This window comes from Electrona antarctica, assembly GCF_951216825.1.
Source record: "Electrona antarctica genome assembly, chromosome: 10".
NCBI lineage: Eukaryota > Metazoa > Chordata > Actinopteri > Myctophiformes > Myctophidae > Electrona > Electrona antarctica.
The window spans coordinates 49,771,455-49,795,644 of NC_136791.1; the positions used below are offsets into that span (position 1 = coordinate 49,771,455).

The 24,190-nt window shown below is 43.9% G+C and overlaps 1 protein-coding gene across 1 annotated transcript in view; it reads left to right on the forward strand.

Moving 5' to 3' along the window:
• Positions 1-24,190, forward strand: part of ank3a (ankyrin 3a) — a 249,797-nt gene that overhangs the window by 155,753 nt on the left and 69,854 nt on the right. The window contains exons 8-16 of the mRNA XM_079511692.1: positions 229-327; positions 1,180-1,278; positions 2,362-2,559; positions 4,083-4,181; positions 6,310-6,408; positions 6,952-7,050; positions 9,357-9,554; positions 17,573-17,671; positions 23,658-23,756. Of these exons, the coding sequence (XP_079367818.1) occupies positions 229-327; positions 1,180-1,278; positions 2,362-2,559; positions 4,083-4,181; positions 6,310-6,408; positions 6,952-7,050; positions 9,357-9,554; positions 17,573-17,671; positions 23,658-23,756 (1,089 nt within the window). The remainder of the gene's footprint in view (positions 1-228; positions 328-1,179; positions 1,279-2,361; positions 2,560-4,082; positions 4,182-6,309; positions 6,409-6,951; positions 7,051-9,356; positions 9,555-17,572; positions 17,672-23,657; positions 23,757-24,190) is intronic.

A 24,190-nucleotide genomic window follows, 5' to 3' on the forward strand; every position in this document is an offset into this window, starting at 1 on the left:
GCCGCTAAAAATCAGAATTCGCATCCGATTCGCGCCCGGTGTGTGGAGACCTTTAGGTCCACTTGTGAAGGATCCTCATCTGAGAAGACTGGAGCAACTCAGAAGAATTAGCTTCCAAGTCACAAAAGTGCAATGAACTCACTTCAGGCTTTTTAAAATGTTTGTTTATACTAAGTGTAGCTTATTGTGAATTGTTAAACTGCTGTAACTCTCTTCTTGTCCTCCTAGAATGACATCACACCACTCCACGTAGCATCTAAAAGAGGAAATAGCAACATGGTGAAGCTGCTGCTAGACAGAGGGTCCAAAATAGACGCCAAGACGAAGGTGAGACGCCAGAGGACGGATAGATGAAGACTTTCAATAGCCCTACACGTGATGAGACTCAATCATGAGGCCTCTAAAGTTGTTATTCTCTGACTTGGTAAAGTGGAGTGGGTCAGGCCCCAAAAAATGGAGTGCTGTGATTTGTTGTCACCCTAAAACATGATCATCAGGTATGATGATAGTTTTCACCGGCAGCCGGCGAAGAGTTCTTAACAGGCCCGAAAATTAAGATATTACCCCCCCCATGCCAAAGCGCCAGTGCTCGCCCAGCAGTCTGCTGTCACCCAGGCAGATATGTTGATCTGACCCATATTCCAAAGCACCAGCGCTCGTTCAGCAGTCTGCTATCACCCAGGCAGATGCGTGCAAATTGGCCACGTGACTAGACCGGTGGCGTATCTACAATAAGGCGAGGACAGGCGTCCGCCTGTCCAAATCCATTTCTGGCCTGGCCAAAATCCATACAATGAGAAAAAAGAGAGGACAAAAACAAGACCTGAGAACTATTAGTGGACAGCTGATTGGCCGTTGCGGTAGAGCGTGACCCTCAATCACCCATTGGTGATTGTGTAAATGCATGCCTTTCAGCCTTTGCATCCTACTCGTCTGGCAGGTATATCTCTTTGAAAACCTTTAGTGCTACGATTGTGCACGGGGAGACGACAATTAACACATCTTGCCTGCCCAAAATGTAATTCCTGGAAACGCCACTGGACTAGACTAGAAAGTCTGATCATTAATCAGCTCTGCAAGCTTGGGAAAAAAAACCCATGTAAAATATAACCTCTCCCTCTCTCTTTCTGTCATTCTCTCACTCTTTCTTTCTCTTGTTATCGCTCTTCATGGTGTCAGGATGGTCTGACGCCGCTCCACTGCGGGGCAAGAAGCGGCCATGAGCAGGTGGTCGAGATCCTCCTAGACAGAGGGGCTCCAATCCTGTCCAAGACCAAGGTAGCTACTGATGCGATCAGTCGCTTCTAGCTTTACTTTACTCTGTCTAGGAAAGCAATTATAGGATTACGTTTTTATGTCATCAAAAACGCATGTTTTTAAAAAAATTGTTTGTTTGCTTACTGGACGTACAATAGTATAGATTCTATACTATTGTACGTCTAGTAAGCAAACAAACATTTTTTTTCTATACTATAGAACTATAACAGGCTCATATTTAATTTGACACAACATTTTCGATAATAAGTATGAATATGGTCTTGGTACCCTAAACGTAAATCCATTGAAGAATTAACACATTTTACATTTAACTGTTAAAGGCACTGTAGTAGCTGTTATGTCGCTGTTGCTCTAGTGTTGTGTAGCACTGTCTCCATAACGATTGTGCGACCTCCCCACCAGACCAGCCCGAGGTGGCCGCGTAGCCCCCCCCCTCCCCTCCGCGCGGGACCACCAGCGTAACAGAACCCAAGACATTGTTGTAATGTCCTCGTTATAACAATGCTCCCACAAACAGTTCAGAACCGTACCACATCTGCCTTCACAGTAGCCTGGAACTCACCTATGCTTTCTATGGCATTGGCAGCTCCCGGCAGGATCCGCCGGCAGAAACTGTGCGCAGCTGCTGGACATGAGACTAATTAATTAGAGCGACAGAGAGAGAGAGGAGTGTGTGTGTGTACGGGTGTACGGGTGTGCGTCAATTTAACAAAGGTGCAGACGATCAGAAATCAGCAGAGAGTGATCGACGTTTGCGCTACTCTATGCCAAATTGAAGTGGACTCGAACCCAGACTTTTTTTTTCTCCCTGGAAATAAAAACGTCTGGGTTTCCGAGGCTACCTTCACAGTGCTCCTCCGCAGCGCGCGACCGCGTCACCCTAACGCCTGTCCATGTCCGTGTGTTCATCATCTGTCTGTCCGCGTCGTGTGTGTGTTTGTGTCTCGTTTTTCTCTCTTCTTCTCTCTCTTTCTCTCTCTCGCTCTCCATTTCCATCTTCGCCTTGCCCTGTCTGGCGCTCTCTCTCTCCCTTTCTCTCCCTTCCCCGCATCCCACCGCCCCTCCGTCCCTCCCGCCCTGTAGAACGGCCTGTCCCCGCTCCACATGGCCACGCAGGGCGACCACCAGAACTGCGTGCAGCTGCTTCTGCAGCACGACGTGCCCGTGGACGACGTGACCAACGACTACCTGACGGCGCTGCACGTGGCCGCGCACTGCGGCCACTACAAGGCGGCCAAGCTCATTGTGGACAAGAAGGCCAACCCCAATGCCAAGGCCCTGGTAAGGATGAAGGGGTGAAGAGGGCGGGCGTCTTATGTTATGCGCGGAGCATTGCATTGCTATAGCGGTTTTGGATGTTATCAGATGATTTTATCTCTGTCATCAGCCCTTATAAAGACCATGCAATGGAGCAAGTATGGACATTTCCTACATATTATTTTGTGGTCAGCCATTGTCCGACGTTGTGTTGGTCGCGTTGTCCGACTACTAGCCTATTACTCACCCTAACCATAAATCTAACCCTAACTCTAACCCTAACCCTTTTGTATGGTACAAAACACTGAAGTCCTTAAACCAGAAACCTAACTCTAACCCTAACTCTCAGTCTTAACCGGCCGCATAAGCAAAGTTGTCGTTTAGTTGTTGTTTTCGCTTCAGAGGCAGTAATTTCACTTCCGCGTTTCCTAGTATGTAGGAAATGTCCATTGCATGGTCTTATATGGAACATGTTGGTGATTATTGGTTGATAATAAATGTCCATTGCATGGTCTTATATGGAACATGTTGGTGATTATCGGTTGATAATAAATGTCCATTGCATGGTCTTATATGGAACATGTTGGTGATTATCGGTTGATAATAAATGTCCATTGCATGGTCTTATATGGAACATGTTGGTGATTATCTGTCCATTGCATGGTCTTATATGGAACATGTTGGTGATTATTGGTTGATAATAAATGTCCATTGCATGGTCTTATATGGAACATGTTGGTGATTATCGGTTGATAATAAATGTCCATTGCATGGTCTTATATGGAACATGTTGGTGATTATCTGTCCATTGCATGGTCTTATATGGAACATGTTGGTGATTATTGGTTGATAATAAATGTCCATTGCATGGTCTTATATGGAACATGTTGGTGATTATCGGTTGATAATAAATGTCCATTGCATGGTCTTATATGGAACATGTTGGTGATTATCGGTTGATAATAAATGTCCATTGCATGGTCTTATATGGAACATGTTGGTGATTATCGGTTGATAATATTCAAAGTGGGTGGCATTGCAATGCATGCAATCAGTGAGCTTTGAGCTTTTACATTTTCGAAAATCTTAAAAATAATGTAATAAATGAACGACAGATATATACTATAGATAGAGGGGAAAGCAAAAAGAAGTGTGTGTGTGTGTGTGTGTGTGTGTGTGTGTGTGTGTGTGTGTGTGTGTGTGTGTGTGTGTGTGTGTGTGTGTGTGTGTGTGTGTGTGTGTGTGTGTGTGTGTGTGTGTGTGTGTGTGTGTGTGTGTGTGTGTGTGTGTACAATATTTGTCAACTGTCACTTTCCCTGCCAAGTCACTTGCTTCCTGTCAGATTAGTCATTTTACTCTTTTTTAAGCTTGAGCCAAGGTTTTCATGCATGGTTTCCGATTGCATTTGTGTATTTGTGTGTGTGTGTGTGTGTGTGTGTGTGTGTGTGTGTGTGTGTGTGTGTGTGTGTGTGTGTGTGTGTGTGTGTGTGTGTGTGTGTGTGTGTGCGTGTGCGTGCGTGCGTGCGTGTGCGTTTTCCCGTGCACAGAACGGTTTCACCCCACTGCACATCGCCTGCAAGAAGAACCGGGTCAAAGTGATGGAGCTGCTGTTAAAACACGGAGCTTCCATCCAGGCTGTCACTGAGGTACACAAATGGACTGGATTCACTTTAGCCTACTAAGTACTGTATACAGGACTATAATTTTACGTGGATGTTGAACCACGTAAACCCTATATACTTCATAGTACGACAAAAACAGCGGACAGTTGCCGATCAACAAGCTCACATTGGGCCTCATGCGCCAATAAGTTCCTAGCGTTTCCTCTTACATTTCTTCCTAAGTGAATTCCTAAGAGAAGTCCAGTCAGATTCATGAGACGTTCTTAAGTTTAGTGGCAGCGGTGGCCGAACGGATTGCGGATTGTCTTGATACCGGAAGGTCGCCAGTTCGAATCAGCGGTCCGACACGTTAAAATTACCACCGCTGAAGTGCCCTTGAACAAGGCATTGAACCACTACGATGAAATGTTCTATGAGCAGGGCCTGGCTGGAAACAAGTTCTTGAGCTTAGCCCAGATACCCTGGGTAAATATAGTAATCATCATAATCAAGTAGGCAGAATTGTTCGTAAGCATGTTCTTATGATGATGAATCCAAATCCTCGTAACTTGAAGGGGTGTGCCAGTTCATTCAAATTATCATAGGTAGACGCCCCACATATCCCAATTAGCATCCTAATTACCATAGTGAACCGCCCCACCAATCCCATATAAGGCATTGGGAATTCACTTTCCTACCTGTGTTCACCCAGGTGGGTGTGGTTTTGCATGACTCCATGGCCTTCCCTGCAGTCACACCTGTGTGTGATTGCAGCACACAAAAATCACAGGACCTCAAACACAGAAATAAAGTTGAGTGAAGTCAAGAATACCTAAACTAAAGTCTGAATATTACTGTAGAGGTACTGAAGTGAACAGAATTTTTCACATTTTCAATATTTCAATATTTTTAATATTCATGAATGTATTTTATTATTTATCTCAAAATAGTCAACTTTCTTATGTGGTGGGTATGTTGCGTTTGTTTGGGTTGGGTTGTAAACTCTAAACCAGTGGTTCTCAAACATTTTCATGTCAAGGACCCCAAAATTGACATGCATTCTGCAGACCCCCATATGAAAATATTTTCTGCTATTTATCAAAAATCTACAAGCTCAAAATGGGCAGTAATGGGACGTGTTTGTGAGCTTGTAGATTGGCTATTTTCAAAGTATAAAATGGTATTAAAGTGGTAAAATGTTCCATATTTTGCTGTGGACTGCCTGGAACTTCCTCAAGGACCCCTTGAGGTCCTCAGACCAAACTTTGAGCATCATGCAGAGGGCGCTGTTTTTCCTTTATGTTTTCAGATTTCACTTAAGAACAAAAAAGGCACCCTAAGAGTGCTCCACAGTGTGCGTAGATTCTGTTCTTACCTACGAACAAATCACAGCTAAGAAAAGATTGAGGGATCCCAAAACCTTCTTAAAAACTTCCTAAGTGGGTCTAAGAACAAATTTCCTCTTAAGAACTTCTTAAGAACGGTTGGCGCATGAGGCCCAATGTGTCGCAGTGTGACACATTGTGAAAATGTAGATCAGCTATTTCTTTATATTATGTAACTTTTTAAATATCTGTACAGACCGCCAGCTGACATGGTTTGGTTGTGAATAGATGGTCGATGTCATCCTTAAAGAAAACCACCCCTGGCCCTGGCCAGCCGGGGCGCCTGATGGAGGGGAAAGGAACTGGTTGGAATAACGTGTTCCTTCCACGCGCTACGTCCAACCAGGGAAACTCCCCCCTGTCAGGTGTAAAGGAGCAACTTGGACACTCAGGCATGAAGGAAGCATGAGTTCAAGTCCGTTGCTCTCCCCATGTCCCCCATATATGGGGACAAGGTTGGCGGAGGGTGTGTAGAGCCCTAACCTGACTCCGCCAGATGGGGCAGCAGAGAGTACACTGGGTTCCCCCCTCCTGCTCCCATCTGGGAACTCTCAGGCAGACTTGATGCCCGGCCACAAAACGGCCTGTCCAATCAGCGGCAGCTAGAGGCGGGATCAAGGCATACACAGTGCTACCTTGATCCCGCCTCTAGCTGCCGCTAGAGGATCACATTAGATAATTGACACAGGGGTGAAAAAGGGGTTACAAAATCGTGGGATAAAAAAAATAACAAAAAAATTAGAGAAAACCACCATGTACTGTACACGTACTGTATGTTTCACCTGCAGTCTGGCCTGACGCCCATCCACGTGGCAGCCTTCATGGGCCACGAGAACATCGTCAACGCCCTGACGCACCACGGAGCATCGCCCAACACCACTAACGTGGTAGGTGGACAGTAACAGCATCCTCCGGTCCTTTACAATGTTTATTCCATCATTTTGGATGTATAATCCCCAATTTTTATTTATAAAATAAAAAGTTTTATTCAGGTAGTGTAATGTTTCTTGAGAAATGGTTTGATGACTGGTAAACTATAAAAGAAAAACACATAAACACTGATGTGATTATAGCTAGGAGCATGCTGCCACTTTGGAAGTCATAATGCATCAGCTAAGCGTATCCATTTTAAACTTGGTTAAAAAGCCTACACTGTTGGATTGGTGTGTGTGTGTGTGTGTGTGTGTGTGTGTGTGTGTGTGTGTGTGTGCTTATTTTGTCTCTGTTCCTCCATATTATTGCACTTTTGTTATGTACTGTTCTGTCTTTTCTATTTTTATACCTGTACAGCAGTTTGGTCGACCATTGGTCGTTGTGATATGTGCTATATAAATAAAGTTTGAGTTGAGTTGAGTTGTGCTTGTGCTTGTGCGTGTGTGTGCTTGTGTGTGCGTGCGTGCGTGCGTGCGTGCGTGCGTGCGTGCGTGCAGCGAGGTGAGACGGCTCTTCACATGGCCGCCAGGGCAGGCCAGGCAGACGTGGTTCGATACCTGCTGCAGAACGGAGCCAAGGTGGAGATCAGAGCCAAGGTTAGCACACATAATCAATACCTCCTCGTACTTTGTGAAGGGTTCTTCTGACACACTATTGTTTTGGTTGTTCTTATTCTGCCACGTTTTTTTTTTTAAAGGTTTATTTATTGATAATGCAGACATCATCATTATTCAAAACAATGAATTACAGAATCATGATTTACTTTTTGAGTTTTACAAGACAAACTCAAAAGAAAAAGACAAAAAACAGCAAAAACAAACCCCCCCACCCACCCCCCACCCCAACCCCAGAAAGGTAAACTACACAGCTCTCATTACTCTGTATTGTACACAACACCACTTGACAACAACTCGGATAAATATATATATAATATATAATATATATAATATATATATAATATATATATAATATAATAATAAAAATAACAATATAAATACAACTAAAACAAAATCAGATCTGCTATTTTTCAATAGCTAAAGCACAACATAATGCTAACACCAAAAGGGGTTCACGCCCAAAATGGGTTAAAACCTCCAAGACTGAGTCAAGACCAAGTCAAGTCACTGGTTACTGTGACTGAAGTCAAATGGGTCCAAATCCTGGATCTGGATGCATAGGCAACCAATCGATCTCAACGTTCAACCCAAAAAGGAAAAAACCCTTTGAATTCAGATTTATGAAGCATAGCGTTAGTTCAGGGGTGGGCAACTGGTGGCCCGGGGGCCACATGCGGCCCCCACCTTCACTTAATGCGGCCCGCATGTTAATATCAGAATACTGATATAGTATTGATTTCAGCTGTTACAATTCCAAACCCGCTTTAATTACGTCATGACTAGTATTAAATGACTAGTACTTAATGTTATTGTCTTTTTGTGTCCAATGTAGTTATGTTAACAGTTCATAAAGTTAACATAACTATAACTAAATGCATTCGAAATTCAATAAAAAGGTTACTTTTCAGGATTCCAATTCAAAAATAGCAAAAATTATTCAGGTTTTCAATTCAAATATAGCAAAAATAGCTGATCTACAAGTTCAAAACTCGTCGCATAGCGACGCGTTTTGAGCTTGTAGATCAGCTATTTTTGCTACGACAGACAGTAATATGCACTGTGGCCCCTCTGGAGTGAGTGTGGAAATATATTGGCCCTCGCCATCGTCAAAGTTGCCCACCTCTGCGTTAGTTCATGCAGGGCACGGGAGTCGCACGAGCTCAGCTGTAATCAGCTGTCAGTCTGCTGATCAATCAGCTTTCAATCAGCCCATGCTTACCTACATACCAATCACACCTCATTCTCTTGAATGCATTTTATATATGTGATGTATTCCCATACTTTTGTTCTTGCCTAATGTAAGTCGCTCTGGATTAAGAGCGTCTGCTAAATGCCTAAATTGTAAATTGTAATTCCCTCATCGAGGTGGTCCGTTTTTAACACAGCTCTCTCCTACACTAGGGGCTCCATTTTCGTCTCCATTTTCGTCTTTCGTCTTTTTTTTACTATTTTGCAAAACATTTTTGAATAGTTAAAATGGCCAGTCTACAAGCTCACAACGTGTCAATGTAGATTGGCTAGTTGAACTATTCAAAAATGTTTTTCAAAATAGTAAAAAAAAAGGCAAAGAAGTTTAGGGATAAGGGGTTTAGCGGTGACGAAAATGGAGCCCTAGATCTGCTGCTGCTGCCGGCAAGGCTTGCCTCCACCACCCCAGCCTCCACCTTATCGTTCAGAGTATTGCATTACTCAAGTGTTTAAACTGAATGTTGAGACATGAAATTCATGTGTGCGTGACTCTAAAGTAAACTGAAATTCAATGTCACATAGCTCTAAACTGATTCAATGTTTTTTTTCTTTTTTTATGTTTTTTTTGTGGCTTTTGCCTTTATTTTATATTTCTTATGGAGGTATAGACAGTAGGCTGACAGGAAATGGGAAGAGAGATGGGGGGGGTGACATGCAGTAAGGGCCGCCGGGGTCGGGAGTCGAACCCACGGCACACTGCCAGACTGGATTACCTGCAGCCAAGGTGCCTGGACCGCTGAGCCACGGCCCAGGCCAACTGATTCAATGTTCTATCTATGGCTTTAATGTTAAAATGCTATGGGACTGCTCTTGTATACCCATGGGGGGGATTTTGCATAGCGTTCCCTGATTATGCTTAGCATGCTGCTTAGCAAAATCTAGGGAACATCATAAAGAGCGGAGCCATTAATGCCAAGTTTAACTGTATTCCATTTGTTGCAATAAAGTGTTTCCGACTGAACCATCAAAATGCATAATGCTCATGTCTCGCATTTTTAAGACCCTCTCCCCATCCTTGTTTCCTCGTCTCTCTTCAGGACGACCAGACCGCTCTTCACATCTCCAGCCGGCTCGGCAAGGCGGACATCGTCCAGCAGCTGCTGCAGCGCGGCGCCGCGGCCAACGCCGCCACCACGTCGGGCTACACCCCCCTCCACCTGGCCGCCCGCGAGGGCCACCAGGACGTGGCCGCCATGCTCCTGGAGAACGGCGCGTCGCTCTCCTCCGCCACAAAGGTCAGCCTGGGGGTTATGATGATAATGACACACACAGCACCGAGATGCACACTTCAACCCTGTTTTATACATTGTCGCATTAAGTTATTTTCCCCTAGTAGTGCACGCTAGTTTTTAACCCATTTTGACCTGAGATCAGATTCTAAAAATGTCTTCTACATCCTGACAGTTTTCTGAAAAAGCCATGTTTCTATGTCAGTCGTTCTTCGATTTTTCAAAAATAGCAGACCTACAAGCTCGTAGCGAACCACTCGGTGGCGCGCTATGAGCTTGTAGGTCTGCTATTTTTCAATAGCTAAAGCATAACATGATGCTAACACCAAAAGGGGTTCCCGCCCAAAATTGGTTATACATTGTCGCATTAAGTTATTTTCCCCTAGCTAGTGCACGCTAGTTTCTAAATATGAAACACACACAATCACACACACGCACACACACACACTCACGTAGACATGCATGCATGCGCACAGTCAGAGATAGCTAGACTATTGCATTGGTAAAGTCAACCACTCTCTGCGGTGGTGGACAGCCATCCCAGAGTCCTCAGGTTCTCACTTATTTGAGTGGCATTCAATGAGCCTTGCATTGAGCCAAATCCTTCATTGACATCCTCCTACAGATTGAGATGTGTTTTCCCCTTTGAGGTGTTTTCTTCTTCTGATCAACAGTATAATTATTTCTTAATTAATCAGTGTACAAATCAGTATACACCCTGCTGGAAAAACCAGCATGTATGACCAGCATAACCAGCATACCAGCATACCAGCAAAACCAGCATATGTTGTGTTTTGGTGCTGGTATGCTGGTGACCAGCATGGGATGCTGGTATGCTGGTGACTAGCATGGGATGCTGGTGAACAGCATGGGATGCTGGTGACCAGCAAAGACCAGCAAAGACCAGCATGGAAATCATGCTGGTTTTTCTAGCAGGGCAGATACTGATGAATCTGGTTTTTTTTTTACCAGCTGCTATGCAATAGCAAGCTGAGTCTATAATGGATGTGCAAGCTAGTCCAGTAGTCCTCCTGTAGTAGAGTAGAGTAATACAAGGATAGAGACCGAACCGGAGCATTAGCCCTGCCACCCCGATATTCATTTCAATAGAAGTTGCTCAGTGGCGTTTTGAAGCACCCGGAAGACTGCCCCGGAAGTACAATTATAACTCAATGGCTCGAGCGAGCGGAAGTTTAGCCTAGCCTAGCCGCGGACTTCAAATTTGAGGTCCGGGCTTACGCACGTGACGTCATGAACGTCCGTCCACCTCTTAGAGTATATATTAATAGAGACGGCACCAGATTCCTCCTCCCATCCACTTGCATTAAGTTGCTCAAAAGCGCATGAGGCGATTTCACTCCTCCTTCCGGGTAGGAACAGAGTGCATTCTGGGATGGATTGCCCCAATAACATGAACGCGCTGGCCGTTGACTGTCTATCATTGCGCCGTTTGTGACATGTGAACATTCGTTCACATGTCATGGGCCCAATAACATGAACGTGCGCAATGATAGTCAACGGGCTCGAGCTGCAATGACAAATTCGGCCACTATGTCCATTTCGCCTCAGGGTTTCCTCCGGGTGCCGTCTCTATTAATATATACTCTAAGGTCCACCTCCATGAAAGTGCTGCAATTCCACATTTCGCCAGTAGGTAGTGGCAGCTTCAACGTTGGATAGCCTTACTGGGGGCTTGGCTGTAGTCCAGCTGGTTTTCTCAGTGGCTGATGTATGTGTGCACCGCAAATATGTCCGGGCGGAAACGAACGACTCAGAACACAATAGCCTTAGAGAACTTTGGTTCCTACCTAAACTTCTGCCCTGAAACTGACACAGAGGCAGTTATAGCGGACCCCCGCAGATAATAATAATGTAGCTGGTAATTAATTGATTTAATCAATTTGGGCTTGTTTTTTTAAGATTTGTTTTGGGGCTTTGTATGCCTTTATTGACAGGGAACAGAACAGTAGACAGACAGGAAATGGGGGTGAGAGATGGGGAGTGACACGTGGCAAAGGCCGTCATGCTCGGGAGTCGAACCTGCGGCACGCCGTCCGTCTGGCTTGGCAGCCTAGGTGCCCAGACGGTTGAGCTAACCGTCCGGGCCTGATGAATCTGTTTTATTGTTACTTTCATAATACACACTACCCAGCAAGCACGGTCAGGACCTGGACGAATTAGTGACGTCTCGATTGGGGCCAGATCAAGTCAAACCAAGACTAGTCAGATCTGGCCCACAATATCACCTGATTTCAACCAACATAAATTCTGCCCACTAAGACAGATGTCCTGGATGAATCAGAGAGAGTCCGTTCAACTTAAAGGGATAGTTCAGATTTTTTGAACTTAAGTTGTATGAAATACTTGCCATTAATATAGTGGTTGCAACTGTATTAATTGATTGCCCGAGTCCTGTGGTGAGAGTTCTGCTCTGGTTTTGGTGAAATATCAAGTAGTTCCGGTCATTTTGTGGGGGGCACTGGGGGCCACGCAGTAAAAGTAAATTAATCCACAAAACTAACGTCATTTGTATTGTTGACCTATTTCTAAAATATTAGTGCAACTTCCGTTCTTTTTTTACCCCTCTATCACACAGAACTATGTTTTGTGTGACTTATGTGTCCATATCACTACGCCCAAAAAATAGTTCCATGTGATAGAGGGGTCAAAGTTGAACGAAAGTCGCGCTAATATTTTAGAAATAGGTCAACAATACAAATTACGTTCGTTTTGTGGATTCATTTACTTTTACTGCGTGGCCCCAGTGCCCCCCACAAAATGACCGGAACTACTTAATATTGACCAAAACCAGAGCAGAACTCCCACCATGGGACTCGGGCAATCAATTAATACAGTTGCAACCACTATATTAATGGCAAGTATTTCATACAACTTAAGTTCCAAAAATCTGAACTATCCCTTTAAGTCATATCATAACAAGTCAGATCTGGCCCAGAATAAGCTATATTTTTTCAACTGGTGAAGACGTCCTGGAAATGACGTAAAGATCATCCCCATATGGGCTGTGATCTGGCCTTGTCCTGAACGGAGGACGTTATCATAACGACATCATGATGTAATTTGGCTTGCTGGGTAGGCATACAGTACATGGGAGCAAGATACAATTCTCTGCAACTCATGGTGCTCATTTAAAGACAACAGACGCATTAAAAAGAGGCAAGGGCATTAAAAACATTTAAAAAGAACGAGAGAGCAGACATCATTGTGTGCTGACATTATTGTGGCCTGCAGGTGAGGAAGCCCAGAATCCAGTTTCAAAGAGGCATGTTGATCAGTATCAGCTGTTGGGGAATGATGGTGGTAAAAGCGGTGCTGTAGTCAATTCTTTTTTTTTTAAAGATATTTTTTTTGCGGCTTACGCCTTTTATTGGTTTTTTTGAAGGGACAGACAGTAGGCTGACAGGAAACGGGAGAGAGATGGGGGAAGACATGCAGTAAAGGCCGTGTCGGGCTCGGGAGTCGAACCCGCGGCACACAGCGACTGGATTACCAGTCGGGTGCCCAGACGGTTACGCCACCGCCTGGGCCGCTGTAGTCAATTCTGACCTGTGTTTTTCCCTTGTCTGTTAGGGCCAAGTGCAGGGCAGTAGACAGTAGACACAGCATCGTCAGTGGACCTATTGGCCCGATATCACAATTTTACTATACATACTGTATGTACATCCTGTAGGCTATACCCTCCAAAAAGGTATTTGGCACATCTAACCAAAATGCACAGAATATCTGCATGTGTGAGCAGTCCCCTACGCATCTCGAGTGCCGTGCTCAGTGTGAATTGTCGATCGTATCATCCTGTATATCGTGATACTAGTTTGGAGCCAACTTGTGGGGTTTTCTTCTTAAGCCCTAATGTCTCAATTCTGGTCATGTCACAACATTCTGCAAACATAAGCTAACATTTTGTGAAAATGTATGATCTACACGTGGAACGTGTTGTGAGCTTTTAGATCGACTATATTCTCTATATAAGAGATTTGGGGCTCCATTTTCGTCACCGCTAAACCCCTTATCCCTAAACTTCTTTGCCTTTTTTTTGAGTGGTGTAAACCACTCCTACAACTGGCTTTTTTGTGCAGAAAAAATGAGCATGGTTGCTATGTTCACCCTGTTCACCCGGGTGTGATTTCATGGCTTTGTTAGTCTGTGCAGAAAAAATGAGCATGGTTGCTATGTTCACCCTGTTCACCCGGGTGTGATTTAATTACGTCAGATATGATTTAATTACGTCAGACAGGCTATATAAGACCTTACACCACTCAGTTCACACGGGTGTGATTTTTTTTACTATTTTTGAGTGGTGTAACTGTAAACCACTCCTACAACTGGCTTTGTTAGTGCAGAAAAAATGAGCATGGTTGCTATGTTCACCCTGTTCACCCAGGTGTGATTTCATTACGTCAGACATGATTTCTTGAGTGGTGTAAACCACGCAGAAAAAATGAGCATGGTTGCTATGTTCACCCTGTTCACCCGGGTGTGATTTCATTACGTCAGACATGATTTCAATACGTCAGACAGGCTATATAAGACCTTACACCACTCAGTTCACACGGGTGTGATTTTTTAAAACATTTTTGAATAGTTAAAATGGCCTATACAAGCTCACAATGTTTTTCAAAATAGTAAAAAAGGCGAAGAAGTTTAGGGATAAGGTGTTTAGCGTTTGGTGTAGACTAGAGGGAAAACACAATGGGTATATGGAGTAGACCCCTATGGGGACCCTGGTCAATGAAGTACTGTATATAGTGTTTAACGGATTCATCACATAAAGCAAATAATCTGGGGCTGAATGGAATTTTGGAAATTAAAATACCACAATTCTGGAATTTTATCACAGGAGCATAAAATATAATGGCACCATTTTAAATTGAATGTGAGTTCTGAACACAGGCTGTACTTCTGAGGTGGCAATCTGAACCATTTAAGGGCCTGTTCTCCACACAAGTTGACACAACACATTGTTGGAGGCCCCTCTCTCTCTCTCTCTCTCTCTCTCTCTCTCTCTCTCCATGGCCTCTCCTTCTTGCTCTGACAGGTACAGATGCTCTCTCTCACTCTCTCTGTCACACGCACTGACTCATAACACACTGCTGGAGAGCCTCAGAGACAACATCCGTGTCAGTACCATGTATCTCCACTAGCAGGCTCTGCTCTCTTGTTTCCACCAGACGTCCACAGAGATCGTCTCTCCATGCAGTTTATTGCTGCCATGAAACTATATCAGTACATGGTTGTAAAGGTCTAAAATAGGCCCGATGACATATTGTATGATATATAAAAATGTCTTCTACATCCTGACAGTTTTCTGAAAAAGCTATGTTTCTATGTCAGTCGTTCTTCGAATTTTCAAAAAATAGCAGACCTACAAGCTCGTATGAGCTTGTAGATCTGCTATTTTTCAATAGCTAAAGCATAACATAATGCTAACACCAAAAGGGGTTCCTGCCCAAAATGGGCTAAACAACAGCTCAGCTAAAATCGTTCCCATTGGTGGTAAGGGTCATATACAACGTTTACAGTGATTATACCACCCAGGACAGTGTGGGATATTAGTGTTTGCTGAGTAATTTAAAAGGGTTATTTATTTATTTACTTACCCACAGGCACATTTTTCGTATACATTCAGTAAGCCATGACCAGATAACGTCACCATGACAATGGAGCTCATTTTCTGGTGCTTCCACGTGTGGTTAATTGCATACACACCAAGGTCAAAGAGACAAGCGGAGAGACCACCGGGAACTGGATGAGCACGTGCGTGCGTACGTACGTACTGTATATTTGTGGTTGTGTGCATGTGTGTGCATAGGTGCAGCTGGTGCGCGCGTGCTTGCTTGCATGCATCTATGGGTGCATACCGCACTGTACACGTGTGTGCGTGTGCGTGTGCGTGCGTGCGTGCGTGCGCGTGTGCGTGTGCACGTGCGTGCGTGCGTGCGTGCGTGCGTGCGTGCGTGCGTGCGTGTGCGTGCGTGCGTGCGTGCGTGCGTGCGTGTGTTCTATTACTAGGGGCTATCCTTGAAGGTGACCTCAAAGATTAATGAAGGGTAAACCCCATGGTGTTATTCTCTCTCTCTCTCTCTCTCTGTGCATCTTTGGGGACGTAGCCTAAGTCAGCTGTCCTGGGGGATGATGTCATAGTACAGAGAGAGAGAGAGAAAGTAGAGATTTTTGAAGTGAATTAGGAGAGAGAATGAACCCGACCCTATCCTGTTTGTGTGTTGTTTTAGAGATTGTATGCCATCAAGTGTGTCAGCATCATTTCAGTGCCTATACATCCTTACACAGTAACTATAAAACCTTAATCTATTAGACTACCCCACTGCGTATCACTGTTATCGCTCTGTGTTAAACCAGGTCAATTGTTTCGGTGTGAAATGAGAGGTTTATTTTTGTATCTGTGAGAGACCTGCATGTGGAAAATATGGCTTCTCACACATGAGAATATGAAACCGAAATTAACACGATCACATTACACGACGAGCCGTTTATAGATATGGAAAATGTTGGGGAATGTAGGACACATTGTTGTATTATCTCAGGGCACTGTATTCCTAGCCTGGTTAATAAACCAGACCGAATCAGCCGTTGGCAAAAAAAAGTTGCCTACCAGCGGATTTCGGTCTGACGAGGCTCAGTAGCACGCCTCTTTCCTACAATCGAGAACAGGTCGGACCAATCGGGACACGGTATGCAATATGGGCGGGCTTTGGTACAGTGACGTTCAATGCTTGAGACCTTTGACTGACAGTAGCTCTGACCAATTGCGTCAAAGAGAAAATGTTCCCCGGGAAATGAAATCCAAGTGGAGCCAGCCCAGACTGATATACCGCGACAGTGTTGTGTGATATCAGTCTGGCTTATTAGCCAGGCTACTGTATTCCATGAAGTGAAACCCGTGCATTTTGCCACACTTCACACATCCTGAAGAAGATGATAAACCTCATTAGTATTCTTTTTTCTTTTTCTTTTCTTTTTTCTGAGAGAATTCAATGTGTTTTACTGTTCTATATTAGCCGTCTAAAGTCAGCACAAGCGACTATAAATACTTTGCCAGAACATAATTTCTCCTGCAGAAAGTAAACCCCTTGCCAGACTTTTGATCTAAATGTTATGGTTGGTATTAATTCTTGCTTTGCCTCGTAAGATTTCTTGAAATGTCTCATAACCCTTTCTAGCACCTCGGGTATTTGAGCCTTTCGCCTAATGAAACCTTTCAAGACCATCAAAAAGCTGTGGCTGTTAACCCATTTAGGCCTGACGTAAAAAAAATAATAAAAAAAAACGTTCGCTCTGAAAGAATATATATTCAAAGATTTGTGCCGCATTTTTACGATTTTTCAAAAATAGCAGACCTAAAAGTTCATAGCGCGCCACTCGGTGGCGCGCTATGAGCTTGTAGATCTGCTATTTTTCAATAGCTAAATTATAACATAATGTTTAAAACACCAAAAGGGGTTCCCGCCCAAAGTACATTTTGAAACAGTGCAATGTGATTGTGAACTGAATGGTTTGAATGGGCACTGGGGCCCATTTACCAGTGCATTAACCTCCAATGGAACTTTATGTAAAAACAAAAGTACAGGAATTGCCAAACCTGAGAGTGTGTGTTTTTGAGTGGTGCAAACTCCAAGGAACAGCAATGTCCGTGTTAACCTATGTATGTGACTATGAGTACCAGTAGGGGCAAAAGTGGCGCTGTTGTGCCAGAAACAGAGAGAGAGAGATAGTGCTGCACTGTTGCCTGCTAATGAGAGACAGAGAGAGAGGGGGGGGGGGGGGGGGGGGGGGCAGGGGGAGAGGGGAGTTGCACCACTCAGTTCACACAGGTGTGATTTTTAAAATGTGAACAATGCTATGACATTGATAGCAGCAGTGAGATTCATCGATACAGAGTTAAGTCAACAAAGGCAGACATGTCCACTATGATAATCAAGGGTCTATACCACTGAGTCTGTGTCTGTCTCACGTTGACGATGTGTCTCCCCTTTTGTGCTCAACAGAAAGGCTTCAGTCCTCTGCACGTGGCAGCTAAGTATGGCAAGATGGAGGTTGCCAGCCTGCTCCTACAGAAGAGAGCTGCCCCCGATGCTGCTGGGAAGGTGAGTTGTCTGGAGAGGGGTGGTGGAGAGCCGCACAACACACTTGTGGAGAGTCTCTTTTTTTTGTGGCTTTCGCCTTTATTTTATTTGTATTTATTTTTATGGAGGGACAGACAGTAGGCTGACAGGAAATGGGGAGAGAGATGGGGGAAGACATGCAGTAAAGGCCGTCGGGATCGGGAGTCGAACCTGCGGCACACTGCCAGACTGGATTACCAGCCAAGGTGCCTGGACCACTGAGCCACGGCCCAGGCCTGTGGAGAGTCTCTTATTCTCTCTACAAACTTACTCAAGTAGAAGTACAAATAATTATGAAAGAAAAAAATACAATAAGATTAAAATATTTTATTAAAATGTAAGTATACTTATACAGGCAGTGACACAAAGATGTTTTTATTTGAAAACACATACTGTAGCTAGCTATGTTTGGACCTAGCACCTACACTAGGTCAAGCTCAAACAAGCACATAATTCAACAAAATACACCAACCAGCAAATCAGGAGCAATTAATAAATGATACAAACCAACAGACAACTACACAACCCTTTGTAGAGGGTTTAGTTGTCACTCACTGATACAGGTACAGTGAAATTATCATGATGACACTGGCAGAATGGCAGCACGCCCGGACCTTTCCTGGTGGCCTGCCGCCTATAAGCCTATCTCACAGAATTTCCCCGCCCCCTTAATACGCCCCCTTTCGGGGCTAGTGGTGATAGCGTGACGTCACTCCATAGACGCTACATGTTAACAGAGGTAATTTAAGAAGTCTACAACTTTTGTTTTCTCAAGGTAAGGTTTGTTCTATCTGTTCGAGCTGATTTACTATCTTGTTTGCTTCATAATAATATTGGTCTGTCACATTTTTACATTAGAAAATGTACTTAGATTCTCCAGAGAAAAAAACGTGTAAATGCTAATGTTAAAGACACCACTATTTACCGGAAGTGGGCGTGGAAAGCGGGCTGTGAGATAGGCCTATTGGCCTGCCTGCCTGTCAAAAAAAGAAGAAGACAAAAAAACATGGCGGCCCCCTACGGTCGCGGCCCACCGGGAATATGCCCGGTACGTCCTGTGGCCAGTCCAGCCCTGCAATGTGACCTGTTTCAGGCATGGAATATGGACAGCGATTATCCTGACAAGATGCTACAACAAAGATGTTGGACAAAGATGATTTTCATTTTAGAAGTGCTGTTTTACAATTTAAACGTCCTCCTCAAACAAGGCGACCTTTAAGAGCCTTTTTAGAGGGGGAGACAGAGTCAGAGAGATAAAGGTGAGAATTATAATTGATTAAGTTAATGATCACAGAATCCAATTTACATCCTGGATTAGAACAATGGTAGAGAGATGGTTGCATGAACGGTATTGTTTAACCCATTTTGGGCGGGAACCCCTTTTGGTGTTAGCATTATGTTATGCTTTAGCTATTGAAAAATAGCAGATCTACAAACTCATAGCGCGCCACCGAGTGGCGCGCTATGAGCTTGTAGGTCTGCTATTTTTGAAAAATAGAAGATAGTTTTAGAATCTGATCTCAGGCCAAAATGGGATGGTACATAATTTAGAAGGATGTATGGCTCTCTGAACACAACAATGGCATCCTGAAAGAGAGACATGATGACTGAGGCATGATGATTGATTTAGTCACAGTATGGGTAATTAATTGCATGATCACAGCACTAGTACCTTTACCTTGTCCTGGTTGCATATTCATCCATTGATACTTTGTTCAGCTTGTCCCACTGGCCTGCTAAGCTTTTCAGCTCTGACTGTGCAGGTTAACTGTTGTCCTACTATCCGATTTAAGCAGGCAATTTTTGCTGTCTTCTCAGCTCAGATGTAGGGAGAGAACTGGTTCAGATAAGTTAGAATTTTTGGGTATCCATAAATGACAAATCTGCATAAAGAGTGACATGTGTATGAGATCTTCTGTGAATTACCTCAAGTTACTGTATCTTCACTTCATAGACTCCCTCTGCGTCCATCATGGTCTCATCCTAACCTAAGTCTCTCCTGGCATGGTTTTCGTTTCGTTTTTGTCTCTTTTCTGTGGCAGTGCAGCCTCCACTTCTATGTTTGTTTCCTCATCCTGTGTGTCATGATTTCTTACCATTTACCAGGTGGATTTCCAAATTATCCAATAATCCAATGTGCCAAAAGCCAAATGATCCACTGCTAACTCAACAACCTGGCTTGACTAGCCATTAGGAGAGAGAGATAATTACAATCAATATTTTATGGCTTTCAATCTAAAACTCATTTTGAACTACAAACTGATATTAAAAATAAATCTTTTATCAAGAGCTCTGTCAGAGCCAAAAGATAGCCTACTTTAATATGTTAAAGACATACAGACAGAGAGAGAGAGAGAGAGAGAGAGAGAGAGGTTTTTCATTTGAAGGGCCATCATAAAAGTGTACACGGTGTTCCAGGGACGTCTGTCTGTCCTTCCCTACAATAACCTTGCCAACGCTCCAAGCATCCTAGACTCTTCTACCTCCTGGCTCCCAAGCTGTGGAATGACCTCAGTCAGGACTGCAGACTCACTCCCCATTTCCCACTGTAGTCTGAAAACTCACCTTTTCACGCTCTACCTCTCGCCCTATCACTCCTCTTATCTTGTAGTCTATACGTTGATAGACACTATATACTTGCGTATACTATGCAGGTGTTCACATACTTGTGTTATTTAGATAGACATATTGATTGCTTGACCACAAATTCTACTTAGATAGCGTGCCGTTTATAGAGATGTTAGACTTAATCTCTACGTGGTAACTTATGTGACCCTGTCATGTGTTTGTTGACTTGTAAGTCACTCTAGATAAGAGATTCCATAGCGTAGATCATGGAGCAACTCCCAATGTAGCGTCAGACTACATTTTCTGCCATTATTTTTTACTCCTATGGATTTTGTCCATCGGTATTACACATTATGTCTGAAGTGATTAAAGATGTATGTATCAGTGAGCCATTCCGATTGGCTATGATTTAATTTTGTGGGTTCTGGGTAGAAAACCCGGCCTGGTGGAGACCTGCGCTCTGCCTTCTCAAGTCTTAATGAAACATTTGAAATTGTGCCAAAGGCACATCCAAGGTGCGTTGGCCTACCAGTAAATGCCCAGTTTGTCAGATTACCAATCCAGTGCTGGGAAGGATGTCACTTTTAAAGCTTGCATACTTTGGGGGCTGAATGGGACAGTGATCCAGTGAGGATCGAGTGATTGGCCAAAGATCCGCCAGATGAGGAAGTGGGACTTATTCCAACCCCTTACTAGATATTATGGTCATAAATCATATCACTAGGCCCCTCTGTCATCTGGCCTTGTCCAAGCTGTCTCTAGGAAAGCAAACAGAACTCCATTTTGGTACATTATTTTGAATTGCAGCTGGACTGAGGGGGCGGGGCAGGGTGGGGTAGGGGAACAGCACTTCTCCTGAGGCCTCATTCACACGTATCAAACACCAATCGAGCAAATGTTTGGTCGTGTTTTTGGTTTTTTTTGAGCCACCACAATGCTTTTCCAATGGGAGTCACATGGTTTGATCAAACATTTGTGTTTGATTGCTGATTGCTGCTGGTGTTCTGCCCCTCCCTCCTCATCGAACAAAAATGTTTGGTCAAACCATGTGACTCCCATTGGAAAAGCATTGTGGTGGCCCAAAAAACAAAAAAACGACCAAACATTTGCTTGATTGGTGTTTGGTACGTGTGAATGAGGCCTGAGACACAGCAGTCAACAGATGCTTGTCCTCTTGTCCAAGCTTCCATGATGACATCCACTCATTCCACCTCATCACACACACATGTACAAATTCATATGTTCAGAGCCACAAACACACACAAGCACACAACCATACTCACAGTCCTACTGGCGGTCTGGCGCCGATTGTGTGTGTGTGTGTGTGTGTGTGTGTGTGTGTGTGTGTGTGTGTGTGCGTGTGCGTGTGCGTGTGCGTGTGCGTGTGCGTGTGCGTGTGCGCGTGCGTGCGCGTGCGTGTGCATGTGTGTGTATGTGCTGCCATCTGAGAACATTTAAAGTAATGACAGGCAGGTATGATAATGAAGCTTCTACAATGCTTGTTGGTGTCAGGCAAAAATCTGTCCCCTTCTAATACTGTGGGCTCCATTTTCATCACCGCTAAACCCCTTATCCCTAAACTTCTTTGTCTTTTTTTTACTATTTTGCAAAACATTTTTTAATAGTTAAAATGGCCAGTCTACAAGCTCACAACGTGTCAATGTAGATTGGCTGGTTGAACTATTCAAAAATGTTTTTCAAAATAGTAAAAAAAAGGCCAAGAAGTTTAGGGATAAGGGGTTTAGAGGTGAGGAAAATGGAGCCCTGTGTGTACACAGACAAAAGGCCAAACGCTTCCTCTTTCTTGCATTGTAATTACACAGCATTATGTTATACTTTAGCTATTGAAAAATAGCAGACCTACAAGCTCATAGCGCGCCACGCGCTACGAGCTTGTAGGTCTGCTATTTTTGAAAAATCGAAGAACGACTGACATAGAAACATAGCCTTTTCAGAAAACTGTCAGGATGTAGAAGACATTTTTAGAATCTGATCTCAATCAAAATTACTTGCATTGTAATTACACAGCATGAAACGGTGGTTAGCGGTTCCTCTCGCTGGATAATTTGGTTTGATTTTTCACCAAGAGAAGTCTGGGAACGCGAAGGGATCATAGCACCTCTTCAGCATATCAGCAGAATTCTTGCTTGCAGCTTTTTGTCTCATAAAGCATTTAGCATGGGCTTCATCAAGCATATACCGTAGCAGCTGGGTATCTAGGAGAGGACACTCAAGGGACCAGAGCACGGCTTTTTGCCACTGCCACCACCCCCTCTATATAAGCATGGAAAAATATTGAAGCATTAATTAAAAGTTCTCGCTGTTAAATATATATTTTGTGGCTCTTGTGAAAGCTGTGTGGGTATATTTTGCCAGCTCATGTGCCCTATTAAAATCCACAGCGATAATGTCTCAACCTCCCAGCTCTTCTACACAGTAAAAGGCTATTTTATTTATTTATCTATGTGTAGCTCAGAGTGTAAATGGAACCAAATGGAATCTTACGGGTCTGTCCTAGTGTACACTCAGACCCCCTTTCTACCGGTTGGTTCCCAATGGGAACCGGTTCAGTTATTTTTGGTTCTTAGTCCTTTGGTTCTTAGAGCTCCAAATTGGTGGGAAAAACTAGACCTATATTAAATTATTTATAGGTATCAATACAAGTAAATTAATACATGATAACCCTTCCACAGTAGTAGCTTTTTCATATTTTCGATTATTTTGCATATTTTCATTTTCATTTAAAAATGTTAAATTTGTAATACAATAAATCATTGTGTTCGTGTAAGTACTCAACTTTGGAAGTTTCATGGTGATAACAATCTAATATAGGTATGGTTTTGCACACTCAATTCATAATTAACATTCCAATTTTGGAACTCTGGCTCATGGACTAAAAACCAAAAAGAACTGAACCGGTTCCCATTGGGAACCAACTGGTGGAAAAGGGGCCTCAGAGTTAAATGAATACTGGAGGGTTTTACTGTGTAGCTCTCCACGTGATGTCACCTATACTGAACTACTCCTTGGTTACAGTATGTGGTGAGCATGGTGTTGTTCTGTTGTCCCTATACTAAAGTACCCAACATCAAATCCAAACATCCAAACATCTCCCTCCATGCCCTTGCATTCTGTTGTAACGGTGCTTTCGCTTCACACATTTGTGTGTGTGTGTGTGTGTGTGTGTGTGTGTGTGTTGTGTTTGTGGGTGTCTGTATCGCGTGTTTTTATGGTACAGTACATGTGCCCCTCCCGGTGACCTCCGCTTTCTCTAACTTGGTGTTATGTTGCGTGTGTGTGTGTGTGTGTGTGTGTGTGTGTGCGTGTGTGTGTGTGTGCGTGTGTGTGTGTGTGTGTGTGCGTGTGTGCGTGCGCGGGTGTGTGCGTGTGGCTGTTTTAGAGTGGGCTAACTCCACTGCATGTCGCTGCTCACTACGATAATCAGAGAGTGGCTCTGCTGCTGCTGGATCAGGGGGCTTCGCCACACGCTGCCGCTAAGGTATATATGTGTGTGCAATGCATGTGCACACACACGCACGCACCCACGCACGCAACACGCACGCACACACACACACACACACACACACACACACACACACACACACACACACACACACAAACACAAACACAAACACGCACATGCACATGCACATACCGGTACCAACATTTCCATGACTTTGCTGCTTATGCCTGTATGAGTGAGTGACAAATAAACCCCTCTTGATTCTTGATACAAAAACACACGTATTCCCAATTATACTCATGCTAAGCTAACATACAATCACACATGCGTTGTGATGTGGTGGTAACATGCACACGCACGCACGCACGCACGCACGCACGCACGCAGCATTGCCATCCACGACTAAACAACTGTTTGTTTATATCGTTTTAGTTTAGTTTATGACTCCTGTCCGCTGCCACTGCTGCTGA